At 43.2% G+C, this 27,500-nt stretch overlaps 2 protein-coding genes across 3 annotated transcripts; one reads left to right on the top strand and one right to left on the bottom strand.

The window, feature by feature from the left end:
- Nucleotides 1–2,711: 2,711 nt before the first annotated feature.
- Nucleotides 2,712–18,284, bottom strand: eif3ba (eukaryotic translation initiation factor 3, subunit Ba). 2 transcript variants are annotated; one of them, XM_084045441.1, is made up of 19 exons: nucleotides 18,065–18,284; nucleotides 16,222–16,414; nucleotides 14,570–14,689; nucleotides 13,853–13,910; nucleotides 13,361–13,489; nucleotides 12,630–12,787; nucleotides 11,585–11,716; nucleotides 11,091–11,157; nucleotides 10,956–11,002; nucleotides 10,395–10,605; nucleotides 10,211–10,283; nucleotides 9,573–9,695; nucleotides 9,397–9,475; nucleotides 8,579–8,717; nucleotides 7,812–7,937; nucleotides 6,760–6,837; nucleotides 5,877–5,985; nucleotides 5,636–5,748; nucleotides 2,712–3,300 (listed from the first exon to the last, which is right to left on the bottom strand). In XM_084045441.1, exons 1-18 carry the CDS (start codon nucleotides 18,171–18,173, stop codon nucleotides 5,648–5,650), a joined length of 2,052 nt encoding a protein of 683 aa, XP_083901567.1. In that variant the 5' UTR covers nucleotides 18,174–18,284; the 3' UTR covers nucleotides 2,712–3,300; nucleotides 5,636–5,647. The 2 variants fall into 2 exon arrangements, with proteins under 2 accessions (XP_083901567.1, XP_083901566.1); XM_084045440.1 differs by having other exon boundaries at nucleotides 2,712–3,303.
- A 744-nt stretch (nucleotides 18,285–19,028) lies between these two features.
- On the top strand, nucleotides 19,029–27,021 carry brat1 (BRCA1-associated ATM activator 1). The gene is made up of 13 exons (XM_084084423.1): nucleotides 19,029–19,148; nucleotides 19,255–19,397; nucleotides 20,354–20,502; nucleotides 21,014–21,161; nucleotides 21,606–22,053; nucleotides 22,313–22,426; nucleotides 22,598–22,689; nucleotides 22,978–23,078; nucleotides 23,533–23,719; nucleotides 23,977–24,050; nucleotides 24,283–24,367; nucleotides 25,151–25,422; nucleotides 25,819–27,021. The coding sequence occupies exons 2-13, from the start codon at nucleotides 19,262–19,264 to the stop codon at nucleotides 26,767–26,769; spliced, it is 2,757 nt and encodes a 918-aa protein (XP_083940549.1). The 5' UTR covers nucleotides 19,029–19,148; nucleotides 19,255–19,261; the 3' UTR covers nucleotides 26,770–27,021.
- The last annotated feature ends 479 nt before the right edge of the window (nucleotides 27,022–27,500 follow it).

Genomic DNA, 27,500 nt, shown 5'->3' on the forward strand with positions numbered 1-27,500 from the left:
AATCACTTATAGCACGTTTAAGTCAAATCAATGATATTACTGAATAAAGGCAGTGAATTAAGCCTTTACAGTATGTGAAAACCTGTTTGAGCAGGTATGTGCGGCCTGTTTGCCATTGCTCAGGGCTGTTTGCAACCCTTTCCTCAATAAACACACATTTTTCACATATGTACACACATGATAAAAACAAATAAAACCACTCTGGGCTGTCACCATATATGGCCATTAGAATAAATACATAAAGCTGTTTGTTGAGTTAATATTGTCCAACAAAATAATGGGCATGTTTGTGTAAGGCTGTATTGTATGTATTTATTCTAATGCTCATGTGACAGCCCGAATGGTTTTATTTGCACCTTTAATGCGTATTTCTGTTTCAGGACATAATGTGTTTATAGGCCAGGGGAAAGGGTTGCAAATAGACATTTATGTTCCGGGCTATTTGTCTCTCAACGGCTTTTCTAACCATGTGTTTAGAACTTAGCTGAAGACACTGCGGTATTCTCCAAGAGACGTTTAAACTTTCTTTCAAATAGAGCACTGCCTGGGACCCTGACTGAATTTGTACTTTTTATATTATTTTTTGTCTTGAAGCGAGCCCACATTGTTTCTTCAGGAACAATATTTTCTAGTTGTATCTCCATATTTAACCTTAGCTTCTTTCATGAATTAATTTGATACTTTGTTGTATCTAAGTGTCAAGCAAAAGCCGCAAAAATAGATCTATATAATATTAACAGATCTTGTAGATCCGTCAGCTATTTTCTATTTTGGAACATTTTAGAAAATGTTTTCCTATAATAAACATCCCCAAAAAAGGGAGGGACGCCAGTTTAAAGTGGTTAAGTCTGTATGTGGGCCTTAAATATTTAACCAATGTTAAGTATTAAATAACTACATCGGATCCATTGGGACACAAGTCATTATTTTTCAACATTTCCTGAAAAGTAACGGTTTTGGACGTACAAGGTTTCCACCCGACAGTGAAGATATACTATTACAGGCTTGTCAGAGGATATCGTGGATGGATGACTTGCTTACAAATGTTAAATGTCACTGAACTCCAGTAGCCTGCTGTAGTGGAAAGAGATCGGCCAGCGTGTGCCTAGAGCCTCCAACAGACACTGACGCCTTTGTGCTTAATAGTTTTAGAACTTTAAGTACTTTTAGTGCGTTTCTTGGGGTAGCCCATGATTCTGAGTTGACAATTAGGCCTACAGCTTTTCCTCCTAAAATATGAATGTGTCATCAGTGATTTCTTATTGAATAATTGGATAGCAAGATTGCTTCTACCACACAGGATTAGGTAAGGTATTCAGTGCCTCATTTTCACAAGAAAAAGAATACTTCCAAAAGCATTAACCACTTAAACCCTTTATACTTGGTAAAACAGACCCGTATTGCAACTGTACTGGTTATGCTCGTTTTCCTCTCTACTCCAAGGGTCTTCAACAGGGGGTCCGGGACCCCTAAGGGGTCCTCAGAGTTAATACAGGGGGTCCGCCAAATCTTTGTGATGATTTTTTTTTTTACATTAACCACTTGAACCCTAACATCCCTTTTCTGAGGATAACTTTAGCCAAAAATAGCAGATCTACAAGCTCACAACACCTCTCGCTGCGAGGCGTTGTGAGCTTGTAGATCGGCTATTTTTGGCAAAGAGTTATAGGTGTAGAGGGAAAAAAGAGCAGTAAAAGTTCATCTGAAACACAATTGTATACAATATAGAGGGGGTCCCTGCTTCATCCCTCTCTCAGCTAGGGGGTCCTTGGCTTGAAAACGTTGAAGACCCCTGCTCTACACCAAATCTCTTACGTTGTGCGCTGCTACATCAGCTATTTGGGGGGAGAACGTTCCCCGCAAAAATAGCGATGCTCTAGTAAATATAATTATATGAAGTGTCAGGGCCAATCAGAACCAAAGTTGTTGTTTTGAAGCGTGCAGAGGGTCAGGGGTCAAGAGCTGTACCGGGCTAACCCAAGGACTTACCTTTAACCTCTTGAACCTGATCTATACTTTGCCTTACGGCGGTGCCACGACGGTGTTCAAGGGGTTGAGTACTCAATCACCAACACAGCGGACACAACGGAACCTTCCTTTACTGCAGGTTACATCAGACCATCTTCTTCTAAGGATTTATTTTATGCCTTTATTTGACAGGACAGTATGGCTGACAGGAAATGGGCAGAGAGAAGGGGAGTGACATGCAGCAAAGGCCGTCGGGACCGGGAGTCGAACCCGCGACACGCTGCCTGGCTACATCGAGCCTACAGTATACGTGCCTGGACCGCTATGTCAGCGGTCCAGGCCCCATCATATCATCTTGACATGTAATAACTAAGTCTTTAACCCATTAAGACCTGAAGCCGATTATACATGTCTCCTAAATCTCAACAGTATTCTGAAAAACGTATGTTTCTATATCAGTGGTGCTCAATCTTTTTCATGTGACGGACCCCCAAAATGATATGTATTTGGCAGCGGACCCCCATCAAAATATTTTGTTCCAGGGACCCCCCAGAAGCAAAGATTTGAGTAAAAAATGTTCGCTTTAAAAAAATATATATATTCAAAGATTTGCACACATTTTCACGATAAAAAAAAGAATAGCAGATCTACAAGCTCGTAGCGTGGCACTCGGTAAGAAAAACTTAGTCCAAAATTCTCCTTTAAGAGAGAAGCCCCTAACCGAAATAAATCAGACAAGGTACTGAACATTGTATTTGAATGTTTATTTAAAGTTATTCCCGCATTGAACCCCCTTCCAATGTGGGGGTCTAATCTGAAAGGAGGAGGATACAGACCACTGTAGCGCCACCTCAGCAGCACGCTAAATAACAAGGCTACATGTTTGGTCACAACACCCCTACTACCCGCTGCTACGGCACTCTCTGCACCCCTGTGATAACAGGATAGCATTGTGAGGCTGTGGCTCACACAAGATGACCAAAAGGACCAAAGAGTCCGCAGTAAGACCACAGGTGAAACGTTTAAAGCGAGTGAATCCAAATCAATGAAACCAGAAAAGAATCAAGGTTACTATTTAATACAAGTACCAGGATAAAATAGGGGGATTGGGCGGGGGTTGTAAAAAAAAAAAAAAAGAAGTATAGATTAAATGTTTCCTCTCTCTTTTTCCCTGCTGCTGACCCACAGGGCACGTGCTTTGATGATGTCACTAAGGTAGAACGTTGAGACTCTCGTTGAGACGGAATCCCAAGATTCTGTGGTTGTCGTCCTCCTCCAGTCAACGCGACACTTCTTCTCTCCTCCTCGTCCTCCCACACACGCACAGATGTACTGCTGGAAGACAGAACCACTGGTTAGATATGCATTCCAAAATGTATGCACACTTTGTTCATACGTGTCCGTAATGAATATCGTCTTCGTCGGGTGGAAACCACATATGTTCAGAACTGTTACTTTTCAGGATTCAAAAACAGCAAAAGTCGCAGATCTACAAGCTTGCAGATCTGCCACTTTCGATGCTTTTGTGTGGCGCTGTAGTATGATTAAGTAGGGCATTAATTTGCAAAGAAACACAAAAGGTTGGAATATGGAGATAAGAGGTTTCTGCCTGACCGCAACGATATGACAAGCAGTGCACCTGTGATGATTATGAGAGTGCACCACAGGAATCAAAATTGAGTGAGGTGATCTACAAAGGGGTTGGAATGGACCGACTGCCTTCATGCGTAGCTTGTGAGCTAGAGGTCAGGCAGATATTCTTGAGTGGGTCACATGCACGTTCAATCACCACTATGGGTTATGCAACTGTGACGTGTCAAGCAGCTGTCCAATTTGGTGGCTTCTTTAACCACTTAACATTGGGGGTCCCCCAGGACTATACCGTGCCTCCTTTTTTCCCTCTAAACCAAAACTCTTTGCCGAATATATTGACTATTTTCACTGAATGTTTGCCCCAGAATAGGGAAGGTAGGGATCATGTGGTTATGGGGGGGTTCTTTGTTATTGAAATGGTGAACTGATTACCAGACAGCCTCTCTCCCCCCAATAAGTTACGGCTACCTGTCGTGTTGACTGATTAATCTGTATTTATACATCGATGTATGATGGTGTCATGTGGCGAAAACAGCCAGTCTACAAGCTCACAAAGCATCGCACTGCGTTGTGAGTTTGTAGATTAGCCATTAGCTCACCTCATTCCACTATAGTTCCTGTCACATACCACTGCAAATTGGGACATGCTTTTTTGTAACCAGCTCCACCAATAGGCTGTTTAACCTTTGGGTTCCGTTTCCCCTGCGGGGTTGTCATATATCTTCCTGCACTTAAACGATTTTACTTCTAATTACGCTGAGCAGGCAGTAAAATATGTAGCAGAGGCTGTATGCCAAGATGAAATATAGCACACCCGTATTTACATTAAAAATACAATGTTCTCCAATTGAATTATCTGTGCAGACATTGACACCTGTTAATTAGAGAGAGAATGACTTCTGAACTTGCTATTGTTAACACTAATGGGAAGTAATGCACCAATGTAAGATTAGATCCATGTTGAAGCATTCCAAGATATATGCACAGCTCTGAATATGTCCCTAATCTCACGTTTGTTACACACAGATCGGGGCTACTGAGCCAGTTCATTCTTGTTTATGGGTGTCCACTATTATGTGGGTGATGTAGACATAAAACATGGTTGTCAAATTAGTTTATGAAAGAGAGCAATAACCAGCCTTTAAGGAATCCTGGAAACAACACTGGTGTGTGGTGTGAGTGGCCGACACCACATTCGTTGACAATGGAGATTTACATTCAGAGAACTTCAGAGCAAATATTGCACTATTTAACAATACAGACGGACTGTAAATACAGGAGCGAGTTCTGTTAATTGCGTATACATGCAAGCGTTCTAGGTCTCCCGAATGCATGGATTAAAGAAAAATAAAATCTCACGACTGAAAATGTCCTAATGTGCGATTTGTAAAACGGTGTGAAAGGATCCCCCCCCACACACACACACACACTAGCACCGATTCCTAAACGATGAACACAATATGTCAAATCAGGATGCTTTAGTAATATTGGTCCTGCTGTTCTACATACTGCCAACCATGTGAAGAAATCACAGATTCAGGCTTTAACCGTTGCTTCTAAAATCTAAATCCTAACAGTTTTTGGAAAAAAATGTTTTTTTCCAAGATTTTTCAAAAATAGCAGATCTACAAGCAGCTTGTATATCTGCCATTTTTGAATAGCCAAAGAAATCTAAAATGACACAGATGTGTTCCAGGTCTTAATGGGTAAAATATCCAAGACGATTAAGATATTATGGAAAGATGCTTCTGAACATATTGCTAGTTTGACCACTTCAAATGCTCTAATCTTAAAATAACCGAAAATAGCCTTTCTACAAGCTCTCAATGCGTCGCAGACGCATTGAGAGCTTGTAGATCGGCTATTTTTGCTGCGCAACATGCTTCCATATAGAAGACATGCTGGCTTCCATGGAATCCAAATGACTGAAATCAGTCTTGGCGACTGAGAACTTTAATCCATGTGAATGTTGTGTTATGTGCATGTGTAGGGACACAGAACATGAGCTTCCCCACTACGGTTGTTAAGGCCAAAGATGCCACTGTGAATGGGGGCACTGTCAAGTGTGTGTTACCTGCGTAGGGGACTACAGATCTCCGAGGGGAATGATTTCTTCGTTGATAAAAAACTCGATGGTCTCCTCCTCCCAGTCTTCCACGTTACTGTCCAGTTCATCAGTGTCCACACCTGGAAGAAACACACACACACACAGGTTGTTCAGTGCTCGCTCGCCAAGACAGGTCATGGGGTTCTTGAGTGCACAAGCATGCACGCCTGTGCGTCACTGAGAAAGGTCAAAAGTAGGCGGCTCGTACCTCCTCTGAGTTCGAGGCGGAGCTCCTTCTGTTCCTGGTGTGCCTGAGTGGCTGTCTCGCGGTAAAGGCGATACTCATCCATCATGGTTCTGCGCTTGTCAACCAGCTCCTACTCACACACAAAACACACTGCGTTTAGCATTACATTCTCACACTCTCATTGTTCATCCATTCATCATTAAACGTAGCTGCTCCAGATGACAGGAGAGCCATATCCAAATGTCATATACATCTTTTTACTGTTTGTAAAGTTTGTACATTTGTATGACGACGTATTGAAAAAAGATTAAATAATCAACTGATCACTTTAAGACAGTTTTTTAACAGCTTTAACAAACAAAAAAAATCCCCATCTTGTACTACAAAACCTAACATACTAGCGTGTGCAAAGAACAACAAAAGAGCCAGGCTATACTGCCTCCCCCTGGCCAGCCGGGGCGCCTGATGGAGGGGAAGGGAACTGGTTGGAATAACGTGTTCCTTCCACGCGCTACGTCCAACCAGGGAAACTCTTCCGTCAGGTGACAAGAAGGTCAGTTGGCTCTCATGCATTGAAGGAGGCATGAGCTCGGCCCTGGCCTCCCCAGGTTGGCAGAGGGAAGGTAGTGCCCAGGATTACATAGACAATTGGCACTGGGTGTAAAAAAATGGGGTTACAAAATCGTGGGATAAAAATTTAAAGAAAAAAAAAAAAAGAGCCAGGCTGATGACGAATTAAACAACACAAAGACAATACAGGCAGCGCTCTCCTCATATACATCAGGGCTGAAACGGTAGATATGATTCCCAGCAATCCATCGTCCTCCAGGAAACATCAGATAGCATGCAGATATGGAGGGCCGCTCTCAGCAGATGTTCACACAGCAACATAACAGGGTCTAACCTTGGAAGCCTTGGACTGGCTCAGACGATCCTTCTGCTCAAAGATCTTGGAATACTTCTTTAGGTCCTTTTTGATCGTCTGTGAGAGAGACAACGCAGCGGGAAGTTAAAAGAGAGGCACAGGTGAATATATATGTATATAGATCATCAGGTTGTAGGCTGGAAACTTGCATGTCCAAAACTTACGTTAAGTGTAAATCAGTGTTGATTTCGTCAACTAAAACTATGACGAAAAATGTCTGTCGACTAACTTTTTTCACTGACGAAAAACTAAATAAAAACTAAGCTATGATGACTAAAACGATGACTAAAAATACTGACAATTTTGTCAACCAAAACAAAGAGATCCAGTAGAACTAAGACAAGTCATCATGGGTGCGAGCGGGTGTCACAGACCGAAAATAGTTGATCTACAGGCACACAACGTTGTGAGCTTGTAGATCGGCTATTTTCGGCATGCAGCTAAGTGAAAATCTTATTGATGACATAACGGCCCGCCAAAAAATAATTTTAGTCGACTAAATCAACTGTAGATTTAGTCGACTAAAATCTTATGATATTTAGTCGACCAAAACTAGACTAAAAGTAAACATTTCAGGTGACTTAGATATGACTAAAACTAAACAGATTTCTATTCATAAGACTGACTAAAACTAAATAAACTTTTGCTGTCAAAATCAACACTGGTGTAAATAGCTGATCTACAAGCTCACAACGCACCGCGTCGCATCACGTTGTGACTGTGAGCTTGTAGATAGGCTGCTACTTTTGCGCGACACTGTTAGATGACAAAGTATAACATAGGGCATTCATTTATGACAGCAACGATATACAGATATATACAGATGACAATATAACAGGTCCATCTAATATACCATAACACACATGAAGTGGTAACTGTGAGCCTCAGAGCAAAGTTAGAATCAGGAGCAGATAGTTCTGCTCTCATACGAGGTGTCAGAAAAGTTATTTAGTTTGTCATCACAGGCTCTAGAAAATACACACACACACACACACAAACACAAACATACATATGTGAGCGCAAAGCCGTACCTTGATCTCTTCCACCTGCAGCAGGGTGGCTGGCCGGGGTCTCCAGAGCAGCTGGCAGAAGCGGTCCTTGTTGTTCTTCTGAAGCAGGCGGCCCTGGAAGGTCCACAGCCAGTAGGCGTTGTCCACCTGGAGACACGTGCACACACACACAAGTGGAGGAGATGTTAAAAGTAGCTGCAAATCATTCCTACGTTTTAGTCGGGCCGTCTGAGTCCTATAGGACAAAACTATTTCTGTATGTCTGTCTTCTGTCATTAAGGGGTTGTGTGTGAATCAGAATCAGCTTTATTGTCACATTACAGGTTTACAAGTAAAAAAGTGGGTGAAATTCAGTTCCCATCGTATCGTTATTTCCATAGAAAAAAGAAAGGGAAGAAGAATAAAGGGGGTGGCATGGGGGACAGGAGTTATCTACATACATGTATTTACACATGGTACCTGAGATAAGATATAAGGTGCGTGAGCATAGCAGCAGATGTATACAGTGTATGATATTCTTATGGAAGTTAGTTAAAGTGCTAGAAAAACACACAATAAAAAAAAAAGAGTCAGTGGGTTGTACATGGGATTAAGGTGCAAAATGTCAAGTGCATGTCGACCGCATAATCCCCATAAAGTAGACTGACACTGGTATAATAAGTATGTCCACGAGGAAGAAAAAAAAAGTCAAGTCACTTAAGGAAGAGCTAAGTCCAAGTCATTTGTCCCTAAGTGACGTGTGTGTGTGTGTGTGTGTGTGTGTGTGTGTGTGTGTGTACTGTGTGTACCTTGTGGCTCCACCAGGACACAGAGGTGACCAGGTAGCGACCGGTGGGATCCCACTCGACATCAGACGCCATGTAGTGCTCAGCTATGTTCATCAAAGTGCAGTCTGACGTGTCCACGAAGGCCAGGGCCCCGTTCATACTGTAGGCACACACACATGCAGGTGGGAAAGGTTAATTATATGCAGCACACATTAACATGTGGAGTAGTATAGTTAGTGCTGGGCTATAACTGAACAGATTTACAATCCTTTATCGTGACATTCATTCATTCAATTTGTTTTGATGGTTACTAGGCATGTAAGATTCACTCAACTCACCATACAATTCAAATCACGATACTAGGTTCACCTTACGATTTTTTTAACACATGTATTTTCCAGACATTTTTTTTTTTTAATCAATTCTCTTACAAAGATACTGTATTTTCTTGTTTATCTTGTCTCGTTTGCGCCCTCTGCTGTTTGCATCACGATACATTTTTTATTAAATCGATTTAAATTGTCATCCGTTTGAATCGATTTGCAATTAATCGTTACATGCCTAACTGTTACTGTACTGCATTTTTCATTAGCTTTTTTTCCATAGAAATTGTAATATCTGTTGGTATGTCAAAATCAAACTAACCTTTCAAATCCTTATCTAAAACATATGCGTCATATGGGAGCACTAAGTCCAATGAGCCTCAGATGAGAAGTAGAATCAGGAGCTGATATCCAGCTCTCATACGAGGTGTCATAAAAGTTTAAACATTGTCATCAGTGGCTCTTTCTTGTCTGCATCTCTCTAACATTTCACAGCGATTTACAGACACAACTGACCTCCTGAGACCAGCCAGCACCATAAACTGTCCCTGTGGGCTCCAGAAGATACTGTTGGCCTGCTGTTTGTCAAACATTTCTGTAAAAGAGACAATTGATCCAGTCAATGGAGGGTGTTACAGTTAACATTAGGCAAACGTGGTTTCACCATGTCTCTCTCTACGTGGAATACTTACTTATGAGGTCGATCTTGCCGTTGTTTTTGACGTGATAGAAGGAAGCGTTGATTCTAGGAGACTCTCCGTGGAGAACGGCAAACTTGCTGCCGTTGGGTTCCCACGCAAACGCTATGATGCTCTCTGGAAGGACAAGAACGTCATGTTTTGATGTTGTGGTTGCAGACACTGTTCTGTTATCTGTTCTTATCTTTGAGAGGACTCAAATGCCCCGTTCAGGAGTTATCACCAAGTGATTAAAATGCTGGGTCCTCACACGTGTGTGTGTGTGTGTGTGTGTGTGTGTGTGTGTGTTTTGATTGATTGAATGTTTTATTAGGCAAAACATGTAAAACAGCACAATTACATTTAAAATACTTTGAATAAAAGGTCCGTCCAATTTTGTTTGCCTCAATGTTTTCATTTAAGAAGTAGTTGCTCATTTTTGCTTTTTCTGTACTCAGAGTAGCTTTTGTTTCTGAGTTTGATGGCATTCAGGATGTCCCCCTTCATCCAGGGTTCTGTACGAGCCCTGATTCTCACCACCTTTGGGCGCTATGCCCACAAAGGTGTGTGTGTGTGTGTGTGTGTGTGTGTGTGTGTGTGCATGAGCATTGGTGTTTATCTGTCTGTGTGCACTTGCATGCGTACGTACATACCCTTCATTTCTACCACATCAACAGGAACCTGTTTCTCCCTCATTCTGAAGATCTCAAAGTTGGTGACCACACCCTGAGAGAGACAAAGATGCAAGTGTCATCATTATCATTCGCTAGATTAACCCCAACTTGTCTGCTCAATGTCCCCACCCCCCCCCCCCCCCCCCCCGTCTCCTTTCCGTACCTGTGTTCCCTTGGGGGTCCGGTCCACTTTGACACAGAGATAGTCTCCGTTCCTCTGCCAGTGCAGTTTGCAGTCGACAACATTGAACAAGTTGCGAACCCTGATCTCCTGACGGGAGGGGATCTGCATCAGGGTCACCCTGGCAGGGATGTCTTTGTCCTCTGGTACCCAGAACGCTAGGATGTTGTCACCGGGAGACCATGAGAAGTCCCTGGAAGCACACACAGTGTTAACATAAGACGATTAAAGTCTGAACCACCATCAAAACAGCTATGATTTCGTCCCTTAAAGCACCATTTCCCAAACAGTGGGTCGTAGACCCATGTTTTAGTCGCGGACCAATTTTTATGGGTCGCAAGTAAATAACCCATTTTTTCGAAAAAAGTTTCACAAAAGTCACAACTTTTCACCCAAAAAAATCAAAAGTAGATCTGCTATTTTCACTAGTTTGGGTCCCGAGCAAACATCTCATTTCTCTTTTGGGTGTTGAGCTGAAAAGATTGGGAAGCACTGCCTTAAAGCATACGGTTAACAGATTACAAATATTAAGGATCAGCTTACTTGATTCCATTGATCTTGAGACTCTTCTTGTCGAGCAGGCCCATCGACTATAAGGGAAAAGGGGCAGGTTTTAGTCTAGCTTGCATTACAATACACCAAATAAATACAGAATGTGTTTTAGTCACATTTTCTTACAGGAGTCTCATAGATGCTCAACGTATCCTGGGTCATCCTGGCAAAGAACTTCCCATCGTGGCTCCATCTGAGAACAAAATACCATTACAAGACATATTAGAAACAACATTGTATCTAATGGATGTGGATTTGATCATAGAGCCAGAAAGAGGTCTTTAGGGATGAGCCGTCACGATTACAACATTTTAGTTGATGATTCATTGTCAAACAAATAATTGCAATTAACGATTTAATTGACATATTTAACAATGTTATACTTTACAAAAACTGGCTGATCTACAAGCTTACAACATGTCACTAAGTGATGCGTTGTAAGCTTGTAGATCTGCTATTTTTGGAAAATGTTTGAAAATATGAGAAACATTTTTCGACGTGGAAACGTTTATGCAAAATAATTGCGATTATCTCAAATAATTGTGATTAGGCGATTATGTTATAATTGTGACAGGCCTACATAGGGAGAGGGATTGGAACTAAAAGCTTGTTATACTGACTTGAAGATGGGCCAGTGTGCAGAGCTCTCACAATGGAAGCCTCTCTTCTTCTGACCCGTTAGAATGTCCCAGATGATGATGGCCTGTGGGTCCTCTTTAGTGTCCATCAGTGGACTGAAGGTCACAACGTACCTGGGAGACACCAAAAATAACAAACATAAATTAGGCTTCAGATAGCTCACACAAAACAGCTCACATTCATCCAAACAAAACAGACCCATACTATTGGGTGTGCAAGTATTGAGGTTTGCATGTCATTAGTTGCAAGTTATGCCAGATGCAAAGTATTAAGCACATATAGTGTGCTAGTTTGCTTAACCACTTAAAGCTGCACTGTAACTTTCATGTCCAACCGGGGATTCGAAACCTGGTCCCCTGTGCAAGCGCTAAAATGTTTGCCATTGAGCACACCTGCTTGTTCAGGGGGAATATTATATTTTTACTTCCAGGCAGTACCATGTCAACCAGCAATTGTCCCACCAGTCTACAGGATAAACAATTCACAATAGGAGAGGAGGGAGACTCACAATGTGCCATGTCGCATCATGTTGTGACTGTGAGCTTGTAGATGGGCTATTTTTGCGCGACACGCGATATGACCACGTATAAAATAGGGCATTCATTCACGAAAACATAAAAAGATTAAATATTGAGATACACAACAAGGTTTCTGCCCGACAACAACGATGTACAGATTACAATAAAACGGGTCCATCTAATAAACCAACACACATGAAGTGGTAACTGTGAGCCTCAGAGCAAAGTTAGAATCAGGAGCAGATAGTTCAGCTCTCATACGAGGTGTCAGAAAAGTTATTTAGTTTGTCATCACAGGCTGTAGAACACACACACACCCCTATATTTCACCGTACGACAAATAGCGAAGATGTTTGCCTATTATGACCAAAATAGGGGAACCAGGTTGAAAGGGGTTAAAGAAGGCAGCTCTTGAGATACCAAACCATGCATTAAGGCGTATTTTTAAGCAGATAATATCGTGTTAAGTGATGAGGTGGTTAGACAGGCGATGAGTGACGTTGCTTACCTCTCACAGGGGGAGAAGTCGATGAGCGAGACGCCCTGGTGGCTGAACCTCTGAATCTGCTTGAACTTCTCGCCACCCCACAACGCAATGCCGCGCTGGTGGAAGGTCGCCAGGTAGGTGCCTTTAGGAGACCAGCGCACGTACGTCTCTGTCCAGCGCTGCAGACAAACACACACCATTAAACTGGAAGCCAAGCCGTGTTGATTTTGTCAACTAAAACTATGACGAAAAATGTTCATCGACTACCGTTTTTTCACTGAATATATTGACAATTTCGCCAATAAATAAAAACTAAACCGTTAGTGAGGGACGAGTGGAGAAGAGATCCAGTCATTTTATGTTTGGTTGCGCTCTGGTGTTGCGCTCTGAAAATAGCAGATCTACAAGCTCACAACGCGTCACGCTGTGACACGTTGTGAGCTTGTAGATCGGCTATTTTCAGAATGCAACCAAGTATAAAATCAGCCATTACGACGCCGTCAAGGCCCGCCCGGAATTTTAGTCGACTAAATCAACTGTAGATTTAGTCGACTAAAACTAGACTAACACTAAAACATTTCAGATGACAAAAATGTAATGGAATTTTATTCAAAAATGACTAAAACTGAATCAAAATTTGCGTTCAAAATCAACACTAAAGCCAAGCTACTTCAGACAGATCAACTGTGGATGACAACTCAGGTCTTTCCATCAGTTCTGTGGTCATTTCTCTTACTGAACACGGAACTCACCGCTCTCTCCTCGGCTACGATTGGCTCCTTGGAGTCGTTGTTGAAGATGGCCGTCCTTTCTCCCGATTCGTAGATCACACTGTACTGGTCGCGACAGTCTGGGTCCTCAATCCAATGGCGCATGTTACCCTGGAGAAACATACACAAACGCACCAAGCACACACACGCACACAATATTAGTGGAGGCTGGGCAATCTAATAACATTGATGGTCTTGTGATATATCATGCAGGGGTCAAAAACTGAGCGTTTAGGAGGAGTGGTAACTGTGAGCCTCAGAGCAAAGTTAGAATCAGGAGCAGATAGTTCTGCTCTCATACGAGGTGTCAGAAAAGTTATTTAGTTTGTCATCACAGGCTGTAGAACATGGACACACACAAAATCAATTTCACTGACAGATCACTGACATTTAGTTGATCACTGTTGCAATGGCCAAAAATTGAAGATCAAATCCATAATTAAACACTCACAAATCCATAATTTAAACACTCACAAAGTCTTTGAAGTCCTGTTTCTCAGGAGTTTCCCACTCGTCGCTGATGTTCATGTACCTGAAGACACAACAAGCATGTGTTAGGGGATTTCTATACTATACAGTGATATGCAAGATTCATATTGTACATATTGTGTGTATGTATTTGAGTAAACACATACGCGCATGTTTGTTGGTCAATAGACTACAGACTAGATTAGTAGCTAGATTGCTTCATCACGGTATTACTTGAAATGCTATGTTAAGAATTATGAAACATGATGACACGTATGATATCTGGACGAGACATGTCACAATGACCAGCCAATGACACTTGTGTCTTAAGGTCTGCGATTCAAATAGAGAATGAGAGAACAGACTGGACATATTAAGACGGCAACATAAATTCTGGTGATGGAGGCAGGGTGCTCATATTGAAACACCTTGTGAGTGGAAGTGTAAGAATAGATTTCACTGCCGGATGGCATAATAGCACCCAGGAACTACATGAGAGCTGCTTCTTCTGCTGCTCTTGCGTGTGCTAAATTAGACCTAGAATGTTGTGAAGTGTACTTCATGCTGAATAAATAGTGAACATGCGGACTGGTCCGTCATCCTTGCACATCTTTGCCTTGCTCACGACAAGAGATTCGACCACACATTCAAATCGGACATCGGTGGAAAAGCATCAATGTGCACAACAGCAGCCGACACCATTACATATCAGTCCACACTTACTTGTCAAAATCAGTGAACACGTTGACCCTGAACGTGTGCTGTTTGTCTAGTTTATAGCCATCAGCGTTCTTCACTGCCTCCAGAGCCTGAGTGGGAGCACCATACTCCAAGAAGATGTATCTAAAAAGAGGAAAGTCATTAACCACTTAAGCCCTATTTTATACTTCGCTGTACAATGGTGTCGCTATGCAAAAAATAGATCTACAAGCTCACAACGCATCGCAACACACTGTGAGCTGGTACGTCTGCTATTTTAGACCATTTTATATTCTACAATAATTTTTTCTTCTTATTATGTTAGAATTGGCTTATACGTGGGCGTCACAAACGTAAAATCCGTATTTGATTGGTCAAATCCAGTCACAAAAGTAACCAGGATTTGATTGGCCAAGCTTTGCGTGACGTAATGCTTTGATCAACGCTACTAGATGTTCCAGCTGTTTCGTGGCCAGAACATCTAGTAATTCTATAATGACATGCCTAAAATAGGGACGTCGGGTTTAAAATAGCCTTGCCAGACGATCAGAAAATGAGATCTCCACCTACCCATAAGTCTTGTCTGGTGACATCTAAATACAATATAGTGGCTAAAACTGAGTGGGAAAAATTAACACCATTGCAGCAAAGATTTTAATAATAATATGGTTCCCACTCCTTTGGTATAATTATTTTTTGGGTCACAGTACATTTGCAACACAGTACAATTTGTCCTCTGCATTTAACCTATCCTAACTATTATAAGCAGAGGGCAAGTGCCAAATACCCAGTAGGTACACAGTGAGCAGTTTGGTGTTAAGTATCTTACACAGGGACACTTCGTCACATAGCCGGGGGGTGGGCAAACCGGGGGGACCTTAGGTTTCCCAGGCGACATCTCTCCCATTCAGCTATGGCAGCTCTTTAGTGCGGTTCTTCATTATTGTCAAAGCAATAGTGGCCATTAACAGAAATGTTCTAGCCCATATATTGAATTTAGATTTCCCCAGACTTATCAGTAGACAGAGATCTCTGATTGTCGGGGCAATTTAGAACGAGCGACCCGGCCCGCCCCCGTCCATTGAGTGCAATGTCCATTGAGTGCAATGGACAGGTGGCGCCATCTTGGGAGGTTTTCAGCTATTACTTTCAAATGGTGTGACGTCACGTTCTCTTTCTATTAACCCATTGAGACCTGGAACTGTGTCATTTTTAGATTTCAGCTAAAAAGCATTATTTTACACTTTGGGCTATTCAAAAATAGCAGATATACAAGCTCATAGCGCGGCACCAAGTGCCGCGCTACGAGCTTGTAGATCTGCTATTTTTGAAAAATCGTGAAAATGTGTGCAAATCTTTGAATGTATATGTTTTTAAAGCGAACATTTTTAACTCAAATCTTTGCTTCTGGGGGGTCCCTGGAACAAAATATTTTGATGGGGGTCCGCGGTCAAATACATATCATTTTGGGGCTCCTTGACATGAAATAGTTTGAACACCACTGATATAGAAACATACGTTTTTCAGAATACTGTTGAGATTTAGGAGACGCGTAGAATCGGCTTCAGGTCTCAATGGATTAAATGCCAGACTAGGTTGAAAGTGGTCACGTTGGACGCAGCAGTACACATAATAAGCTATAACCAAACCACCTCTGCAGCACAACGCAATCTTACCCTTTAGTCAGGCCATCCGCCTCAGGGTAGAACTCGTTGGTGATCTTGCCGAACTTGGAGAAGATCTTGTGGATGACATTTTTGAGCTTCTCCAGACGCTCTGGGCCCACCTGGGGAACATTATCCACCACCACCACAGAGTCTATGCCGTCAGCTTCCAGGGGCTTCTCTCTCAGGAGGTCTTCCAACAACTCTGGACAAAGGAAACGAAAGAGGATGGAAAGGTGATTATGGAAAGAGGCCAGTCATTAAGCCAACAGTTATAGTTCATTGTACAATGGCGTCGCACTGCAATAATAGCAGCTGTGCAAGCTCACAACGCCTCACATTGTGACTTGAGTTTGTACATCTACAGCAGGGGTCTTCAACAGGGGGTCCGGGACCCCTAGGGGGTCCTCAGAGTTACTACAGGGGGTCCGCCAAATCGTTGTGTGATTTTTACATTTTTCAACCAAGCATCCCTATTCCGAGGAGAACTTTAGTCAAAAATAGCAGATCTACAAGCACACAACGCCTCGCGCTGCAAGGCGTTGTGAGCTTGTTTAAGTGCATGGTTACATGTCTGGAAATACACATTAACATGAATCCAACATGATAGTGCTGTGAAACAAGCCTATGAAGCTGCCTATGAAATCTATGAAAAAAATAAATATTTGATACAATATACAATGGGGGTCCCTACTTTATCTCGCTCTCAGCCAAGGGGTCCTTGGCCTGAAAACGTTGAAGACCCCTGATCTACAGTAGACTGTAGATTATAGTAAGACTGTTTCAGTCACCTGGCAAAGGGAGAAGATCTGACTACAAAATGAGGGACAAGTTTTATCTGCACACTTTGACAAGAAACGGATTCTACACACACACACACACACACACACACACACACACACACACACTTGTGAAGATACAGAGCTGCAGGCAGCACTGATGGTAAGATAACAGCTGGTGGTCCACAAAAGCTACTCATTTAATGTTATATAATAGTCCTGTCATGTCAATTCTCGGCATGTTTTCACACACATCATCATCTTTTCAAATTGCAGCCAAAACGCTTCTATTCAACTCCCTGTTGCGCCATTTGCAGAGCAGAATGGGACCATTTTGAACGGTTGAATAAGCAGTATGACTGTCAGTCACACTGGGGTACACTGTTAGCAGCAGCGTTGGCGTTAGGGATTCGTTTAAGGCTCAACTAAATGATTTCACTGAAACCAATGTTAAATAATAGCTTAACTCAAAGTCCAGTGAACATCAATTAACATGTAATTGAGAAAAAGAAAAAAAAGACTAGGCCAGTTACCAGGTAAAAATGATAAGCTATTATTCGGCTAGTTGCTAGCTAAGCTCACTTGCTGTAGTCTGTAACAAAAACACCAAGGAGAGGTCAGTAACGTCACAAATAAGGGACATCCAGCGTGGGGGAAACCGCGGGTTTTCCGCTGTTTTATTTCCATTATTATTTATAGAAAAACAAAATACACACAGAATATCACAGGAATAGGAAAGACTTATATTGTAAATAGAATCGAAAAAAATAATTAAAATAAAAAGGGATGAAGTATTTCAGCTGTTTTAGAAATATGAAATACATATATTATGATAACAAATACTGACAAATTTCACACATGATGACAAGCCCAAAACACGCCACGTTTAAACAAGATGAAATACTACAAAATATGATTTCTTCTGATGTTAGTGGCCCCCCATGATGACACTACAGGCTACTTCCGTACTGTGACGTCACTGTACCATCCTTGTCATCTTGAACGGCTAGCAGAGCTAGCTAGCAGCACCACAGCCAGGCCTGGTGATGAACCGGCGTGTTTCCTATAACACTCACCCTCGTCCTCGATGTCGTCCACGAAGTCCTCCGGCTCGCTGAACGAAGGCTCCTCTTCCTCGTCGTCGTACTCGGGATCGTCCGCCATACTGTCCACCGTATCTTGCATTTAACCAGGTTTAGGAGGGGGATTCGGTATCTGTAGAAAAAGGGAGGCTAAAACGGAGACGGGCGGCTCTGGGCTGATGTGTCTGCCATGTGCGATCCCGGAGAAAATGGAAGAAGCGACGGAAATGTCAAACCGGAAGTAGTGCGTGAATATCCGGCTCGCGCCGCAAAGACCGTACGATCTCCAAAACCACAGGGATCGCCTAGCCCTCATATCATGACAGTCATGTATGAAATTCAACCTGGTGTTTGCTCTTTCTCTCTTTTTGGCCTGTACATCTACATAAACGTTCAGATTTCAAATATAAAGTGTTTAAACCATGGCCACGGATGTTAAGATTATGTATGGCCCCTCAGAAGTACCCGTATCTTCCGTATTGTTCAATAAAAAGCATTTTAATCCAATCGGTGGTCATTTTCTCCATATGCTTTTAACTACGCGACCCTATCGGTTGGGAGGCGTACTGCACTCTGATACATTATAACTCTATGAGAAAATGGCCACCAATTGGAATAAAATGCTTTTTATTCAACAATACGAAATATACAGGTACCTTTGAGGGGTCGTACAGTATTGTAACATCCGTAGGTAAGCACTTTATATTTGAAATCTGAACGTTTATGTAGATGTACGGACCAAAAGGGGAGAAAGTGCAAACCCCAGGTTGACGTTCATCCATGACGGTCGTGACTCACAACCGTCGTGTGATACATGGCTAGGGGATCGCCTTCAGTCTGGTCTTTTTTGGTTTGTAGATCGACGGAAAACGCAGTTGCTCTCGTTTCATGGCGTTTTGCGTGGCAAAGAAGGAAAGGAAGCCACGTACCTACCGGCATTATATGCGAAACTATTTCCCGCGAGAGGAGGAGCGGCTAGCAACAATATAGAGCAAACAAAAAAACCTACATGCTCTGTTATAGTTAAATATATTATATTCCATAATTTGATGTCGGACAACACCGTCCTATAATTTATGTGAGTCCATGATCAGCTGTCTTAAGCCCTCATAACCGTAAAGTTGACATCTACTATAACAATGAACGTAACTTATGTTTGATCTCTTTCATAACATGGTGATCAGCACCATCATGGAGCAGCAGTGTGTGGTGCTGATGCCCCGGGTGTGTGAGGTGCTGGCCGGCCTGGAGAAGCCTCTACATGATGACACCAGCCTGGAGAAGATGCTGGACTGGTTCACTGGGCTGACTAGCAGTGGTGGAAGAAGTACTCACATGTTTTTACTTAAGTAAAAGTATCAATATTGCAACGTAGACACACTCTGTTACAAGTAGAAGTCCTGTATTAAAAATGTACTTGAGTACAAAAGTATCATCATCATCTTTACTTTAAGTACCAAAAGTAAAAAGTACTCATTGTGGAGAATGTCCCATTTCATAAGTATTCAAAATGTATTTAAAAAAAACTTTTGAAAATAGCCGATCTACAAGCTAACAATGCGTTGCATCGCGACGTGAGCTTGTAGATCTGCTATTTTCAAATGGCCGAAATATATATACAGCGAAGTGGTTAGTGTGTTTTATAATAATAGTCAAACAATTCTACAAAGTAACTAGTAACTACAGTTTTCATTTAATTGTAGTGGAGTAAAAGTACAACACTTTCCTCTGAGATGTAGTGGGATAGAAGTAAAAGTATTGAAAATTGTACATAAAGAAAGTAAAAATACCCCAAAAAATGTTACTTAAGTACAGCACTTGGAGTTCATCGAGACATTTAAAGACATACAATAATATGCAAGACATCATCAACACTAGTAGCAATAAAATAAAATAAAAACGTATACAGTACATAAACGTACTGTATGTACCGTAAACAGTTGGGGGGGGGGGGGGGGGGGGGGTGTGGGGGTCATTTCTGGTGTTAAGCTTAGATTTTATACAGGGACCACAAATTGCAGATAGGTGCTTTTTTTATGGTGGTTTTGAAGGAGGGTAAGGAGTCACACTTTTGTATGGCTGTTGGTAGGGCATTCCACATTTTGGTGGCATAGCAGTAGAACAAATTTAACCCCATGCTTGTGCCGAATCTGGGAGATGGGAAGAGGTGAAGACAGTAATTGATATGAATACAGCTATTTGCTGAACGGGAAGGTCTATTGATTAGGTGTCTGTCCTACTAAGGTGCTGCAGTACATTAATTAATCTGCTCTCTTGGTGTAGTTGGATCCCTGCTGGAGGTCTGCCCCTGTCTGCCTGTCTTCATCAACTCTGTGATCCACAACACCACAGCAGACCCCGGGGTCATCTCCTTCACTCTCAAACTAACTGGATTGTTGGCTGCCAGCGAGGACAGCTTTAAGCTGCTGCAGGTACAGTAATATGTACAACGCCCGACTCACTGACAAGTCATATGATAACACACACTAGCTTGTTGGGCACTGAATGGAATACAAGAACGCTCGCCCCCAAAACACGCTCGCCGCGGGTCAAATCCGGCGACCTTGGAACGCTCGCCACCTCAGTAAAACTATGCCTAAACCTAACCTTATTCCTAAACCTAACCTCTGTAGAACTATGCCTAAACCTAACCTTATTCTTAAAGGAGTAGTTCCCCCCCAAAAAATACTTAATTTCTATCAATTACACACCCCATGAAGCCTTGAATTCGTGGAGATATATTTTGTTTTTGTCGCATTCCTAAGCCAATAATTTGATGACCGGCTGCGCTTTCGGTAGGAGACTCAAAGAGTCTCTTTTGAGTCTCCTACTGGAAGCGCAGCCGGTTACAAGACGAATACAAGACCGCTGGGGGCGATCGGTCCGCGAAGAAGATGGATGTACCCTATAGCTTTGTGTTTGAAAGGTTTTGTCCTGCAATAGGAGAAGTCCATCTTGAGCCTGGGGTACAGCTGTCAGCACTGGCAGGAAGCCGGACTCTGGGAGGATCCCTGCGTGCGCATTGGCTGGATTCAGGGGTTAAGGAGCATGCTGCAGCACCCAATGGCTCTCCGCTTCCTGGAGGAAACAGGTGGGATTGCAAGTGACGTTTCTCTTAGAAATTATTAACCCTCATGAACCCAATGGCTCGGGGAGGGCGAACATTCTGCAAAAATAGTAGCTCTACAAGCTGACAGATGTTGTGAGCTGTGGATTTTGGTCAATGTTTTAAGTGGTTAAATTAGGAAACACAAGTGGGAGACGCAGCTTTATCAGCATACAGCAGGATGAGAGGGAGCCGGTGCTTGAAACACAAAGACACAATGTCCTGCAGAGATGACATTAAAATGTTCACTCTGGGAATTACTAGAATAGACACCATGCACACTATTGGCTTCAACGCAAAGAATAAAATACAATAAATTGAATTCTTTGCGTGGATTGGAATTGGCCCTATATTGTCCTGCTAATCTGTCCATTCTAATGTCTACTACCATAACACCATGCATCATTCTTGTCTTTTCTGACTCCTCAGAGCTCACCAAGACCCTCCTCCAACTCCAGACAGACCCAAGTCTATTCGTTGCCTCGGCCGCCAATCAGCTCCTAGCCCACGTCCTGGTCTTCTTCCAGCCGGTCTCCTCTTCTAAGGTACCTGCTGATGTGGAGAGGAAACAAAAAGATGGGCACGCGGCAGACACGGAAACAGAGAATTTGGTCCTCGCCATGGAAACCAGCCCCGAGTACACCGCTGTCACCATAGCGATCTTGGGACACCTTAGGACGTCGCTGGTTCCTAAAGAGAACGGACACCGCCGCAATCTCCAGAACCTGAAGCTGCTGGCTCTGGTCTTCGCCCAGGCCAGGCCACCTCTCCGGGGCACGCTGCTCAGGGTGGTCCCAGGCTCTCTGGAGGCCCTGGTTACAGCAGGCAACAGCCAGCTCACACTGCCTCTGATGGATGTCCTTCTGACTGCATACAGGTAGGTCTGTGTGGTCTCATAGACATAGAAACACATACACGGTATAACCAATTAGGTAGGACCAATACCCAAGTAAATAGTGTTTACTTGCATCTAGTGGCTGGTCCTGTTTGAAAGTCCTAAGATGGAAGAGGGACATTAATGTTTAGTATGTAGTAGAATGTTTTCTGTAGTAGAACAACATCTTTATTTATAAACCGCCACGGCCTGTGGCCTTCATCAGGGTAATACAAGTATGTATGTCCTTGTATGTCCCCAGTTGTCCTGACCCTAATGACCAGGAGGTCAGCCGTCTTCTGTCGGCCATGTTGGATACCCACAATACCGCTGACCTAATTCATGCTGCTGCAGCCGTCCTCCTTAGAGACCACCGGTAGGATTCACATTTACATTCACTTACATTTTCCCCTCAGGAAATGGCAGCAATGTTGCAGGCAGCTGGCAGAAACACAAAGTACAAAGTACCCATTAACTACAAAGAGGACAATATGAACATATCCATATCAATCACCAAAAATCGAAACAGAATTTGTTTTTGTTCCAGTGACTCAGTCCACACAACTAAGGCTGTAAGAATATTACTGCTGCCCCTTGATGTTATCACTGGTCTGTCTCTACTGGACCCACAAACTCCAGGTAACACACACTCACAGACACTCATACATACATATACTTTTAATAACATACAGTGTGCCTAGCTACACTAGAGGGAGTGAATAATAAATAGATAAATAAAGATAAACAAATAGAAGGAAAACAACAACAAAATAATCTTAATTTACCAGAACAATGTCACAATTGTATGGATCAATATAAGCCTATTTCCTGGCAAGCAGTTGGTGGACATGTCCTGGGGAAAGTTGTTTTTATGTATTATTATTATTGTTTGGTGTTTCATCTTCTGTGGTGGAATGTGTTTTCCAGAGGATCAGCGGTCTTCAATGGCTGAAATGCTGATCAGCAAGAGTGCGTGCATCTCCGTCCTGTGTGTGTGTCTGGCACACACAACACACATCACGCTCACGGTGAGACTGGCACACACACACACACACACACACACACACACACACACACACACACACACACCACTTTATCCTACGAAGGCAGTGGGCAGATGTTTGGGCATCTGTTGGCACTCGGGTGCAACAGTTAACTAAATAAATATATACATGCATAATAAATACAATACATAAAAAACACACAGCTCGATTATTTGATAATCAAAAAGGTAATCGAATAATCATCAGGAAAAGTGCTGATGACATCCCTAGCTACCTATCTTCTTATGTACAGTTACAGTATATAAAACATAGTCTCTCTCTCTCTCTCTCTCTCTCTCTCTCTCTCTCTCTCTCTCTCTCTCTCTCTCTCTCTCTCTCTCTCTCTCTCTCTCTCTCTCTCTCTCTCTCTCTCTCTCTCTCTCTCTCTCTCTCTCTCTCTCTCTCTCTCTCTCTCTCTCTCTCTCTCTCTCTCTCTCAGCCTCCTGACCTCCTCCCATCTCCTCCAGTCTCTGTAATCATGGCGATTCTGTCGCTACTAAGAATCAGTGGCGGTCACGCCCCCTCCTCCGCCATTGGCACCAGTAAAGCACACAGGAATGTGATTGGCTGTGGCAAGATACAAAAGTGTGGTTTAGAGGCTCTGACAGCTCTCAGCTCCAGTCCAGGTAAGTGTCCGTGCGTGCGTGTGCGTGCCGTGCATCTGTGAATGAAAGATGGTATGTTTGATGAAGCATGTTTTGCAACATTAATAATGTGTGTGTGTGTGTGTGTGTGTGTGTGTGTGTGTGTGTGTGTGTGTGTGTGTGTATGTGTGTGTGTGTGTGTGTGTGTGTGTGTGTGTGTGTGTGTGTGTGTGTGTGTGTGTGTGTGTGTGTGTGTGTGTGTGTGTGTGTGTGTGTGTGTGTGTGTGTGTTTGTTTTAGGAGCCAAGGAGAAGATGTGGGAGGTGTTAACAGTTCTGATACAGTATCTACAGAACCCTGACTCTGACGCTACTGTAAGTTACGTGTGTGTGTGTGTGTGTGTGTGTGTGTGTGTGTGTGTGTGTGTGTGGAATTGTGCGTCAGAAGACAATAACTTGCTTTGGCTGTTGTTTAGGATTTAAGCTCCACAGCTGTGTAATATTATTACACATGTAATGACACAGTATTTGGTATTTATAGTATGATTTCTATTGTGTCATACAGAATGTTGGTGAAAGTCATGAGTGTTGTTTGTTTGTGTTCCAGGTGTTGCAGAAGTGTTACCAGACCTTAGTGAAGTGGCTGAGTGTCTGTACAGATATCTCCTCCATGGCAGATCAGCTCAGACAAGGTAGAATAAACATAATAATTATGATAATAATACAAAATAAATTAAATTAGTTAACAAATTAAAAATCAACACAAATCCGCTCTTCTGATGGGGTGGAGGGGACCCTCGCTGGCACAAAACATGTATCATTTTGGGGGGTCCTTGGCACAAAAAAAGTTCAGTAAAGAGAATTACTGATTTAGAAGGCATTTGCAGAATCGGGTCAACAACTTAATGGGTCAACAGAGTGTAAAACTATAAAAACACACAACACAATAGTGATGCGCGGGTTGACCCATAACCCGTGGGTCAACCCGCGGCGCGGGTGGGTCGAGTCAGAATTTCAGAAGCAATTATGCGGGCTGCGGGTGAGCGGGTCAGCCGCTCTCACACGCAAAAAAATAAATAAAAAATCACATGCTCTTGTTTTGTCTTTATTCCTAATAAGAATAAGAATAATAACAATAAAACAGTTTGAATACACTTGGGGATATTTTCTAACCATGATTTTACAGAATTTAAAAAAAATCGCGGGTCGCGGGGCGGGTTGAGCCATAGATTTATATATGGGTTCGCGGGGCAGGTTGAGGCGGGTTGGGTTCTGTTGCGGGGCGGGGCGGGTCATGAAAAAACCCAACCCGCGCATCACTACAACACAAACAAAACTAATAAAATCAGATAACGCTTCACCAGCTGCTTTATCTTTAGAACTTATTTACTATCAAATATATTTATGCAGATAGAAATCAGACACTGCATTTTCAAATTCTATGCAATATAAGTGTGTGTGTGTGCGTCCACCAGATCTCCAGACAGCGGTGTGGAAGCGTGTGTGTGACATACGGTGGGAGGTTCGAGATTCCACGGTGGAGTTTTTGGGACAACTGGCGTCTATGCATCCAGACTCGGTCCCCCATACGTGTACTCCTGAAGCTCTATTAGGCTGCAGTACCACACCTCTCCTCGTGGAGGCACTGTGTGATCAAGAGAGCTACGTGAGAGCAAGTGCCATCTCAGCACTGGCACAGACAATGGCACGCAGCTGGCAGCAGGGGGCAGAAGTGACACAGGAACAGGTTTGTGGGGTTTTGAGCAAGTAAAATATACTTAAAGTACCAAAAGTAAAAGTACTAAAATGTTTTGCGACGCGTTGTGAGCTTGTAGATCTGCTATTTTCAAAAAGCCTATGTATAAAAGAGGGCTAAAGTGGTTAATGTATGTTTTATAATGTAATGATTTATATCTGCAAAGTAACTAGTAACTAAAGTTTTCAAATAATTGTAAAAATAAAACATTTGCCTCCGAGATGTAGTGGAGTAGAAGTAAAAGTACTGAAAATGGGAAATACTCCAGTAAAGTAAAAATCCCTCCTGGTGTAAATGTACTTAGTTACTTTACACCACTTTACACCACTTTACACCACAGTATTATGAAAATACATGACTAATGTAACTATGTGTTCTTCTCTCCAGACTGACATTGTGGACAAACTCTTGGATATTCTCTCCCAGGACTCGGAGGGCTTTCCCAGAAGAGCGGTCGTACAGTACTTCATTTCCTGGTTCTCTACAACGCGGCCCTCCTCCGACGCGCTTCCTCTTCCACCGCCAAACCTCGCCCCTTCGTCCCTCCTCGCGTCGTCCGTGCGCACCGTCCTATCGCAGGGCAGCGCCGACCTGGACTGGGAGGTCAAGGGTCACACCCTGGAGCTGGCTCAGTTGCTGCTGGACGCGGCGCTTCCTCTGGATCGCCGCCAGCGTGCAGGAGGGCCGGGGCCGGGCCCAGACACGAATGCCAGCGTGACCCGCCAGGTCACACACCCCTACGCTGTGGGGACGTCTGACCACCAGGCCCACACACCACCACCACACACACACCCTCCGGGAGAGACGCACACAGAGCAGGCCAATGGAGCGTTTGAGGACGCAGGCGCCGGGTCGTCGGTCTTGGCGGGCGTCTTGCAGAGGCTGGTAGAAGAGGGCTTGGTGTCGTCGTTGTTGAGCGGGCTGTTTGACTGCGATAGACCCGTGGCCCTGAAAGCCTGCCAGCTGCTGATAACACTCAGAGAGACAATGTGTCCCAGGGCGGTGGCCGCGGCGGCAGTCGCCATGGTAACCTGCGAGCTGCAAGGGTGGGGCTGGGGGCAGGAGATCAGGAAGTGCCTGGAGGGGAAGGCACCTCCGTCGGTCGCCGTCGCGACCGAGATCGAGTCTATGATGGATGGGGTGATGGAAGCCGGGGTGGTGTGTGTGAGCGTGTGCGAGGTGTTGAGGTGTCTGGGTTTGGAGGAGAGGATGGCGGTTCTGACCCAGAGCAGTGACCACGTCCAGAACTCCCCTCTCTCTCTGCTGCAAGATATACTGACCGCTACGGACGCGCAGTCTCACTCTGATACACTGGAGGTCATAGTGGACTGTTATTGACACACACACGCACACGCACACACACGCACACACACACACACACACACACACACACACACACACACACACACACACACACTTGCATCTCTGTGGAGAAATGTTTAAAAAAAAAAAAAGTACAAGGAGCACCACTGAATTGCATTAACCCATTAAGACCTGAGGCGATTCTTAAAATTTTTTAGGATGTCTAAATCCTAAAAGTTTTTTGAAAAAAATATAAAAAAATGTTTTTCAAGATTTTTCAAAAATAGCTGATCTACAAGCTCATAGCGCGGCACTCGGTGCCGCGCTATGAGCTTGTATATCTGCTATTTTTGAATAGCCAAAGAAATCTAAAGTGACACAGATGCGTTCCAGGTCTCAATGGGTAAATAGTCAACAACATGATTATTGACTCTGGGAGACTGTTGTTCCAAAACATTCCAGCTATTGGATTTTTTTCTTTGGGTTGATTTTGATCACAGAGTGCCGTCAAGCATCTACACACGTGTAATGATATTTTTGTAAAATAAAAGTATGATGAATTTACATTTCTCAAATGTATTGAAGGACTTTGCTTATTTGTTTACTGGGACCATCATGTGATCTCTGTGTGTTTTGTAGTATTGACATTAGACTGTTGACTTGATTGAGGTAATGTACGTATTTGCTTAAAACAGGACTAAGATCAAAAGGTTCCGCTAGCAGCCCCTAGGGGCTGTGTTGCTTCTTATCTGGCCGAAGAATGCCAC

This window comes from Gymnoscopelus microlampas (assembly GCF_963454915.1).
Source record: "Gymnoscopelus microlampas genome assembly, chromosome: 2".
NCBI classification, from domain to species: domain Eukaryota; kingdom Metazoa; phylum Chordata; class Actinopteri; order Myctophiformes; family Myctophidae; genus Gymnoscopelus; species Gymnoscopelus microlampas.